General features: G+C 43.9%; 1 protein-coding gene across 1 annotated transcript; it reads left to right on the top strand.

Annotated features, from left to right (window-relative positions):
• Positions 1–31: 31 nt before the first annotated feature.
• GLOD4 (glyoxalase domain containing 4) lies at positions 32–10,792 on the top strand. Its single transcript, XM_007440097.4, has 9 exons — positions 32–304; positions 3,539–3,588; positions 4,473–4,593; positions 5,698–5,842; positions 6,188–6,324; positions 7,701–7,787; positions 8,264–8,377; positions 9,466–9,552; positions 9,969–10,792. The coding sequence occupies exons 1-9, from the start codon at positions 215–217 to the stop codon at positions 10,032–10,034; spliced, it is 897 nt and encodes a 298-aa protein (XP_007440159.1). The 5' UTR covers positions 32–214; the 3' UTR covers positions 10,035–10,792.

The raw sequence follows: 10,792 nt of genomic DNA, 5'->3' as shown, positions 1-10,792 counted from the left end.
AAGGTTTGCTCTGTAATTGCAAGAGTGGTGCTGTCCTAGTCTTCGAATCTTTAGAGTAGCCAAAATAGGCAGGATTTTCCGCAGCGAAAGGCCCGAGCCCTCGTGGAAGTGGCGCTCCATGTTGTCCCTGTGACGTCATCACACGGCGCCAGTCCGCAACACAATAAAACAGCCGAGAGCCCGCGTTACCTTCGCAGTTTTTTGAGGGAAGAAAATGAAGGCAAAACGCGCCTTACACTTCGTCTTCAAAGTCGGCGACCGAGCTCAGACTATCCGTTTCTACCGAGAGCTACTGGGCATGCGCGTAAGTGAAGCTACGGGGAAAGCGGCAGTGCGGCTTTCGCAGGAGGCCCGAGAAAGCGCGAGGGGGGGGGCTTTGAGCGTAAGAGATGGCGTCACTTCTACGGGTCCCCTGAGGCCGAAGACCACGGAGAGGAGGTGCCCTAGAGCGGCCCATGTGCTACGGAGACCTCTTGCACCCAAGTTTCCTTGGGGAGCGTCGTTTGCCTTCGCCGATCATAGTCTTCAAAGATTTAAATTTAAATTATTTTCTATGCACTAAGTAAGACTGTAGCCACTTGTCCATATATACTAATACATCGCCCTTTGGGGATTTAAGTGTAGATTTTATTTTTAACCCCATTTGGCTGCCTTCAGTTCTACAGGCCAAAGTAGAACTGTAAGAAAATGGAAAGTTGAAAAAAAAAATCGCTGGGATTCAAATTAAAGCTTCCAAGGATTGAATATGGGACCTAATATATCTTTAACACCGTTCCTAAATACATGGAATATGTTAACAATAAAATGAATGAATTCAAAGCAGAATGGTTAAACTCCAGTATGCTTGTAGAAAATAGACGAAAAATAGGCTTAATTTGTTTTAAATGGGTGGAAGCCGCCTTTTGGGGTAAATTCTGCCAACAAAACACACTTCAACATTGGAAAGCATGACAACATCATCATAAAAACCTAACTAAACTCTCCCAGAGACATAAACCACTGTGTGCAATTGTTAGGCACTAGCCTTTGTTTATTCGTTTACCCAAGTTTAGAGAACCAAATTAACTTGAGACGAGGCTTATTTTTAGCTAACAGAAGTTTATTGGCCAATAAATATTCTGGATGGCTCATTTAACACAGTGGCAACGTGTTGAGGAGAACCACACTTGCAAAGCAACCAACAAAGATTTTATAGGCATCCACAAATGTAATCAAATCGTACATCCCCTCATGTCCATATAAGGGATTTTTGGGATGGTCTAGGGAGGAGTAAAGGTGGGGCCTAAAGAGGTGAATCTAAGTTTAATTTTTTTCTTCTGGTTACCAAGGAAATAGCCCATGTCGGTCCTTATCTCTTCTTTGTTCCTCTTCTTCTGTTACCAAAGAAATGCCTACCTCCTTATCTTTCTCTGGCTTTCTTTGTAAGTTCTTTGGAATTTGGTGTCTCTTCTGGCAACTTTCCTTTCCTGGCCCCAAGCTGATTTACAGCTTGCTTGGTTCAAAGACAGTCAGGCATCTAACGGCTAATTGCTTCTAAAGGAAATGGGGTGGGGGAATGGTGTGCTCTCTTGGAAGGCAAAAGCAAGTTAGCCCTTTGTAAATAAGATAGAGTCCACTGTTACATATATGTTAAATATATATACAGAATATAAAATCATATATTAAAATAATGCCCTTCACAATGGCAACTTGATCTGCAGTAAAATAGCATCTTGATCTCCAATGCATCTGGTGAAGGGACTGCTTCTTGTAGACCAGCGTTTTTCAACCTTGGCAACTTTAAGACATGTGGACTTCATTTCCCAGAATTCCCCAGCAGGCATGCATGGGGAATTCTTGGAATTGAAATCCACATTCTTCAAGTTGCCAAGGTTGAAAAAAAGTGTTGTAGACCTTATAGGGGGAGAGCAGTGTTAGTCTATGATGGCAAAAAAAAATATCAAAAGGAATCTGGTAGCCCCTTTTCTGAATAATAAATTTAATGAAAAGGCAGACTCTTTTGTGAGCTGCAGCTCGCTTTGTCAATTGCAGTGCAGTGGCTAGACTAACGTAGCATTTAAATTATAGTTCGTTAATATTTTGTTCATTTTACTGTCTTTTTGGAAGAAGTATTCCTAATGGTTTTGCAATGATCAGAAGGAATCTGGTGGCCCCTTTTCCAAATAACAAATTTGGAAGCTTCTGTGAACTGCAGCTCAAGTCATTGGATGAAGTGGGCTGTAGTTCACAGAAACTTATTTATTTAATAAGTTTATATGGCCGCCCATCTCATATACATAACTCTGGGCAGCTAACAATTAAAATAAAAACTTTGTGCCTTTCAAATACAAAAATGCCTTTTAATACTGTTTGTTAGTCAGAAAAGAGGTTACCAGACTCCTTTTGGTGAAGCGAGGTAGCTTTGCCTTGATAGCAAGCCTCATACAAATTTGGTTGCATCTTTAATTGGTGATTAGATTTATATCCCACCTTAATTTCTACAGCTCAAAGGGTGGGGGACCTGATGCTCCCTCCTCCTATTTTCTCTACAACAATCACCCTGTGAATGGGGTTGGGTTGAGAGAGGGGGGCTGACCCAGAGTCACCCAGGGCACTTTCCTACCCAAGAAAGGACTAGAACTCACAGTCTCCCAGTTTCTAGCCCAGTGCCTGCATCATGGCACCCAGCGGGTCCTTGTTTTGTGATATTAGGGATCAGCACAAGAGAGTATCTCTAAAGTCAGTGTTACAGATGCTGTCAGGTGATGAAACTTGAGAAGTCCACCTGTTGTTATATATATGAAAATAATAACCTAGAGCAGAGTTTTTCAACCTTGGCGACTTTAAGTTGTGTGGACTTCAACTCCCAGAATTCCCCAGCCAGCATGCTGGCTGGGGAATTCTGGGAGTTAAAGTCCATACATCTTGTTGTATGGACATAAAGTTGTCAAGGTTGAGAAACACTGACCTAAAGTAACAAGGAGGCAACATCTGTATCCAAAGAACCAAAATGTTAAAAAGGATCAAGGGTTGAGATGGGTAACAATGGATGAGCATCTACAACTGACCATCAACAACCAACAAGAATTTAACTAACCACAGTGACAATTCCATAATGTAAGAAAGTCAGTGTCATGATATATTTACAGTTACAGCAAAACTACTATAAAATGCTACGTCTGAAATCCTGAGACCCTTCCCACTTAGATGCAGTTCTTTAATAAGACCTTTCGATGTTGAGTGCTCCTGGGGAAGTGAAGATGCATTTGCAGATGTAGATATCTTTAGCTACACCTTTTACCTTCGCTGAAAGAGCTGGCATTTCCTTCCTTCGATTTGATGCTTCCACCTTTTTATTTTCCTTGTATTGTTGTAGTGCTAATGTGTTTTTGTTCTGGGCATGTGGCGTATTGTATTTTCTCTACGTGAGTGTTGTTTGAACTGCCGCAGAATAGAAATATGTCTTAGAAATAAATCAATTTCAAGGAAAACTGCCTGTTGCTTTCTCTCTGCAAGCAACTTGAATGCTGACCAGTTTAACGTGGGCTTGAACCAACAGGTCCTAAGGCATGAAGAATTTGAAGAAGGTTGCAAGGCCTCGTGCAACGGGTATGTGGATTTCATCTTGGCTTTCCTTATCACAGAAGCTGTCTGGAGGGTTTCCCTGCTGTGCTGTCTCAGAACAAGGAATGTGCCGGGAGTGAGGTAGGGAGCAAGGCAGAACTGGCTTGCTCTCCGTCTTCCTCCCACATAGATTCTGACACCTTACAATTGCAGCCCTCTGGCAATTATGGTGATTTTACCTCCTGTATTAGCTTTGGGTTCTCTTCGCTGCTGAATTCTATTTTTATTGGCCTGTTCTTGCACATTTTCAGAAATGGAATTTAGTCTGAGAATGTTTACTGCATTGTTATAGTTTGATTTGATCTGATTTTTTTTTTAATGCCAAGAGATACGTTGGCAAAGGGTCCAAGAAATACTTTTTATTATATATCTCAGGTGTTGGCTCTGAATCCATATAGCTACCATACTCTGAGTTTCTATGGAATATTTGCAAACTTTCTATGTGAAGTACCAGCAATAAAACCCCAACAAGAAAAACAGCTTTATTCTAGCTAGGGTGATGAATGGATGAAGAAATGAGCCATATATATCAGTGGGAGCTAGGGAGTTGTGTGGGGAGCTAAAAGGATTTTTTAAAAAATCTGGTCCATTTCAGCATTCTCTTCTTTGATTAGGAGCAGCTCTTCAAAATCTCAGAATTATGTTTGTTCTCACCATAATCCTTTTAACAAAAAGATGCTCTGGAATGAATTTGAGATTTTTTTCCATACAAAGGGAGGTTCTTTATTCATTGGCACTAAACCAACCATCCCATTGACCTGAATGAAGACAGAATAGACCCTGGGCTGTTCCAAGGGGAAGGAGAAGTAATGGAGATGTTTTTCTGTGATGCTGTTCCTGTAAACAAATTAAGGTGGATATGTTTCTAGCCCGTATGATGGCAAATGGAGTAAAACCATGGTGGGCTATGGTCCGGAGGATGATCACTTCGTTGCAGAACTAACTTACAATTATGGCGTCGGGAATTACCATCTTGGCAATGATTTTCTGGTAAGCATCATTCCCGATATTGCTTTGTGATAGGTATGAGTCAATAATCTTGAATCTGCATAAAAAGGAGGAAGGATATTATGGAGATATTCCTTTCTTTTCTTTTTCCCTCGTGGTTCAAATTCCAAGGGTTGAACATGTATGTTAATGTCTAATAAAAGGAGGCTACTTGTGCCTAATGAGTCCCATTATAGGATGAAACTGATTATACAGGTAGGTCTCGCTTACTGGCTGCCTCGTGCAGCAACCGTTCGAAGTTATGACGGTGCTGAAAAAATAACTTTGTGACAAAGGCTCGCATTTACGACCTTTGCAGCGTCTCTCAGTCATGTGTTCACCATTACAGTCAGTACCAGTTGTTCTGTGCCTGGCCCATTTCCGCCCCCACCCCCCACCCCCTCAAAGGTTGCTTAAACAAGCCTCTCTTCCACAGCTGCTTTCCCCAAAAGATGCTAACTGCAATTTAACAAGCTCAGCTCTGTGACCTTAATCAGTTGATTAGAACCTGTGGGTTGGCAGTTGCTGCCTGAAATTGACAAGACCCTAATCAGTTTCACACTAAAGGCTTTTTTTTTACTTCCTAGAGCAGTGTTACTCAACCTTGGGAACTTTCAGATGGGTGGACTTTAACTCCCAGAATTCCCCAGCCAGCCATGCTGGCTGGGGAATTCTGGGAGTTGAAGTCCACCCATCTGAAAGTTCCCAAGGTTGAGAAACACTGTCCTAGAGCATTCCTTTCCATGTGTATTCCCCACTGTATGCCTGCTTACTCTCTTGTAATCCCTTCCTCTCCAATGGATGTAAATACAAACATTAATTACCTTCTTGCTAATTATTATAGCCCCAGGCTGAGCATTTGAAAAGGAAGGGGAGTGGGGAAAAAGGAAAGCTGAAGTAAAATTGTTAGCACAGATACAGTCACCTGACTTTTCACTTAGCGATAATTGGTCCCAATGTGGTCACTAAACAAGGACTACCTGTCTAGTGCCTCCTTGTGCTCAGTTACAAATATAACAACTTGTAAGCCAAAGGTGAAAGGAGCTTCTGTTTCTCCCTGTTCTATTGTAATCATTATATCTGTACTTTTTTCCTCGGCTATACCAGGGGATGACTGTTACATCGAGTCAGGCTGTGAATAATGCCAGAAAACTGCAGTGGCCACTGAAGGAGACCTCAGGAGGCATCTATGAAACGGAAGCCCCAGGAGGATATAAGTTCTTCCTGGAAGACAAAGAGCGACCCAAAGAAGGTAAGGAGCAGATAGAACAGTGAGGCTGCAGGCATCTCGCTTGCATATCTGGTGATGCTCTGCGGCCTAGGTTCAGGGGAAATGATAGGGTGATCATGAGGAGGTCCTTGAGAGCACTCTGATGTCCTTCAGAAGGTGATGGGAAAAGCTGGGATCGACTGCTAGTTGAGAAGTGCTATGTTGCTGTGGGAAGGCCTTTAGTTGAGCTATGTGGGACTTAGAATGTGACAGGGTGGTCTAGTCCAAGATCTTTGCAAAGGCCAAGTAGCCCCCAGCTCTCCTTGCTCCCCCCCCCCCCGCAAACTCTGCACTCAAGCCCATCCTTATGTGGGTGTTCTCCTCCAGATCCGGTGCTGAAGGTGACTCTGGCTGTGTCCAGCCTGCCGAAATCCGTGGATTACTGGTCCAAGTTGCTGGGCATGAAAGTGTATGAGAAGGACGAAGGCAAGCAGAAAGTTTTGCTTGGCTACGCCAATAACCAGGTGAGGCTGATGTTCTCAGAGGCTGTGTTTGCACTTAGCAAGCTGTATTACCGCTTAGCTTGAAGACTGGGACACACAAGTTGTGAAGAGAATGGCTGGGCTTGCTGAAACACAATCTGTCCAACTCTGTTCTAGCCTAGTTAGCCTGTTGTGTGAATTCAGGCTAAGAAGGTTCAGTGCTGCTTCTGGCTCATGCGTGTCAGAAAGGATTCTCCAGATTTGCTTTGTTTAGTTGCCACCTTGGTTTAGACCAAGGCGGGAAGGAGCTCTCTTTATGGATAAGCCACAAACAAGCAAACTGCCTTTTAGCCAAGCACAGGGATATCCACAGGATATGGTCAAAAAAATCAAGACGGCAGCCATGACGGTCAGATCAAAGCTCCGCCTGTTTTTTATGGGTGTCGGGCGTCTGCGCACGTTTTATCTGCAACACACACCAAAAACAGGCAAAGCATCAATTGCAGTGTGGCAGCCGTCCTCTTGTCTTTTATGACTGCATCCTGAGGACACCCCTGGCCAAGCATGTTGTTGTGTGAACTTAGCCAAGACCTGGTTTCACCTTGCACTCTCCCTTGTTGTTTTACTGAATATATTACAGTCAGTTGGGATCAACAGCATGTTGTGTCAAAATCAAACAGGTCGCACAGGGTCAGGAAGAAAGCGCTCTCTGTGCCTCTTTGTCAGGTACCTCTGTGCCTGGGCAGATGGGAGGGAGGACCATGCTTAGACCAGCCCATCCGCACAGCTAATGTAATGTCTTTGCATGCAGAAACCTCAGGTCAATCTCCTACTGAAATATTCAGTTAATAGAGAGTGGAAAAAGACGTTGCCCTTTTACACCCATCAGGTAGCTGCTTTCGATCAGAAGACAGACAAACTAGATCATGGCTGTAGAAGTCCACCAAAATTTACAATAAAGAAGTTTTTGCATCCTGTCCCAGATTGGTAACTGCATGGAAACTAATTACAGGTAGTCCTCAACTTACGACCATTCATTTAATGACCATTTGAAGTTACAACGGTGCTGAAAAAGTAACTTATGACTGGTCCTCACACTTACGGCCGTTGTGGCGTACCTGTGGTCACATGATCAACATTCAGGTGCTTGGCAATTGGCATGTATTTACGACGGTTGCAGTATCCCGGGGTCATGTGATTGCCATTTGCGACCTTCCCAGAGGGCTTCTAACAAGCAAAGTCAATGGGGGAAGCCAGATTCGCTTCACGATTGCGCAAAAAAGATCATAAAATTGAGCATGATCGCATCACTTAGTGATGAAAGTTCCGGTCCCAATTGTCATAAGTCAAGGACTACCTATAGTGTCATTTTGTGTGGCCTTTTTGCAAACCCAGTTGTTTTTCTTGTTCTCTTCCAGTGTAAACTTGAGCTGCAAGGCATTGGCCATGCTGTGAACCACGGCACGGCCTTTGGACGAATTGCCTTCTCTTGCCCAAAGGAAGAGGTGAGACCCTTGTGCATGAGGCGTGTCCCAAGCCCATTGTGCAATTTAGTTCGCTGTGGTGGATTTAGAGCGAGCGGGTCCGTTTGTTCTTTATCTTGGAGTGACATGAAAACCTAATTGGGGAGTTTATCGCCCTGTTTCTTTGGTGACATCTAATGCAGAGGCACATTTCTCACCAAGCAGGCCACGTGAAATGGAAAACAAATTTCCCCCTTCCTTTTCCTTGCCTGCATTTCATTAAGAATCCACCAGGAAACATATTTTGCAATTTTGTCTGGGTTGGGTTAAGTTGTTTATAGTACAAAGCAGCGTCAGACATGAAGAAGGGGTTGAGGATTATAAGAAATGTTTTTAAAATACTTTCTCAGAAGGGGAGGGTGGTTGTTTGCAGGAAATGACTGCACATCTTTTTGGCCTTCTCTCTCACCTCTCCTTCTTCTCTTCCTGCTTGGATCCTGTTTCTCACATTTGCCAAGTTACCTGACATTGAAGCCTTAATGATAAAGGAGAACCAGAAGATTTTGACGCCTCTGGTGAGCCTGGACACGCCCGGAAAGGCAACAGTGCAAGTTGTTATCTTGGCTGATCCTGTGAGTGCCCTTACCAGATGGCCATCTTACGCATAAAACAATATTTTACTGGATTGTGAGCAGAGCTCTGTTTATTTCCAGTCCCTGCCTTTCAGGGATAGGCTGCTCCTGAACGTGAAGGCTCCATGAAGCAATTATGGCTAAGACCCAGGGTGGCAGATGGTATCCTCCACCAGTTCAGTTACTTCTTAAATAAATAGTTTAGGGTCTGTGACGCATTTTGTGGAAGTGAATTCCACTAAGGAGAGGTTTTTTGTGTGTGTGTGTGTGTGTGTGTGTGTGTCCTGGACCAACTGACCACATGTTCTGCTTGCTAACTCAGGAGTCTAGTGCAAAACCAGAAATGTCTCTCTCTGCCGATTCAGAATTTTAAAAATTGCGTTTAAAGATGTAACAAGTCTTAAAGTTAGCCCTAGTAAGGGTAGAAACATGGAACTGGTGGGGTTGTGGGAGACCATTAGCTCCAATCCCCTATTCAGTGTTGGAGTCCCATAATTTGAGCCTTGCCCATGGTTAGTTTCTTGGCCTCTGACTGAAAATGCCCACCGAGGGGAAGCCCATCGCTCCCTCTGGGGAGTTGCTTCCATGGCTGAATTGCCCTTCAGGTGAAGTTCTTAATCTTCAACTGGCTCTCTTCTGGAGTTTCAGATAACTGAGTCTCTTGCTAATCTCTGCTCTCTTTTGTGCAAGAATTGTGGTGATATTAAAAGAACCCCCCAGCCCTCCCTTCTCAGAGACTTTGCCTAAAGATGTTCTGGAGAAGAGAACTGGATCCTCCGGCATGTACACCGCCTTCACTTGGCTGAAAAATTAGAAGGATAAAAATTGAATGAATGAATCAATCTATCCTCATTCTTGTGGACCTGCCCCAGAGATGTGCCTGACTCTTCCTTCCTCCCCCCGCCCCCCAATAGCCTGAGATGTAAATTCCTTGGTGTTTTCTTCCAAGGATAGTCTCAAAGGCCTAGATATGCAAAACAAATTTGTATTGACCATCAGTTCCGCTTCTTGTTAGGTAACAACTTTAGCCACCCAACAGTGGCTGTCTCATTTGAGATGTTTTTGTCTCCCTCTTCAATTTCCCATAGGATGGCCACGAAATATGTTTTGTTGGGGACGAGGCCTTTAGGGAACTTTCCAAGGTGGACCCAAACGGCGAGAAGCTCTTGGATGAGGTGAGTTGGTGTCTCCTCTTCAACATTTCTAATACACTCAGATCTCCAGAAGAAAGCAGGGATTGTCGCGGCTTCCTAGAAGGAACCTGAAAACGCTAAGTTCGTAAGTATACCAAAACGTCTTAGTTTCCTAATAACAGCTCCCAGGTTCTGTGCAAAGATGATAAAGCCATGACAGTTAAACCAGCTAATTCTTAAATCCTCAGTCTGGGTGGTGGCTCTTTTGGCCTCCAGAATCTCAGCATCCGTAAAACAGGTATAAATTTTGCCCTGTATTCATGAGATCTACAAACCTGGGCAAAAATCAGGATTTGCAATTGTATGCTATTGTAAAAATGCTCTCTAACCTAATTCCATCCAAATTCAGTCTTTTTGGGCCAGGTTGTATTCATTTAATTTCTTTTTCTTCCACACAGGCGATGGCGGCCGATAAAAGCCACGAGTGGTTTGCCGAACATAACCTCTCCAAGCCTTCAGCGTAACCCCCAGGGATCTGCTAGTGCTTGGTTCTCTCTGGGCCCGGAGATCCCACCTTCACGGTATTGCCCGATTCCTTTCTTTTCAGTGTACTTTTCCTGCCTCCTCTTGGACTTGTTCTGCCTCTTCTGGGTCCTGCAGCATTTTGCATTGGGGGGTCAGTAGGTGCTCCCGCTAACGCAGTTGTGGCTACTACGTGTCTTCACTTGCTGGAGTTTTGCACACTTTCTTTTCTTGTTCAGCTGGGAAAGCACCAGATTGTTGAACTGTTGCCAGGAAATTACTTGAACTGATTGCAGGAGAGACCTCGACCTGCCCAGGCCTGCATGTAAAAAACTGAGTTTTTTTTTTTCTTCAAACCCTTCATACTAATTCCAGCAAATTTGTATTCCACCTGGCTAAATGTGGCTTGAACTTTGGGCAGACAGCACCACGTTTTGGGGGGGGGGCACTGATTCAATGTGGTATATCCCAGCCTGGCCATAAAGGGGCCAAGGCATTGATTGCATCGTCACAACTGCCATCATGACTTTTTTGACCCCCCCCATGCCCCTCTTGGCTCTTTTTCTCTCCCTCCCCCTCCCCCCAAGCATTAGTACATGTTTCATCAAACTCAAGATTTATGAGCAATATATTCAGCTCAAAGAAGACACATACACTAAACCTGGTTTAGAGGCCAATTGGGGAGGAAAAACTGCTATTGGGAATTGCACTGCCTGCGAAATGTCGAATGTGAGATCTATAGAATAAAAAAAACCCTAAA

This window comes from Python bivittatus, unplaced genomic scaffold (assembly GCF_059951505.1).
Source record: "Python bivittatus isolate LINGU-HERP-01145 unplaced genomic scaffold, Pbiv_v1 ctg000940_np1212, whole genome shotgun sequence".
Lineage (NCBI taxonomy): Eukaryota > Metazoa > Chordata > Lepidosauria > Squamata > Pythonidae > Python > Python bivittatus.
The sequence above is the reverse complement of the archived record's forward strand: the minus strand, read 5'-3'. Positions and strand labels throughout refer to the sequence as shown.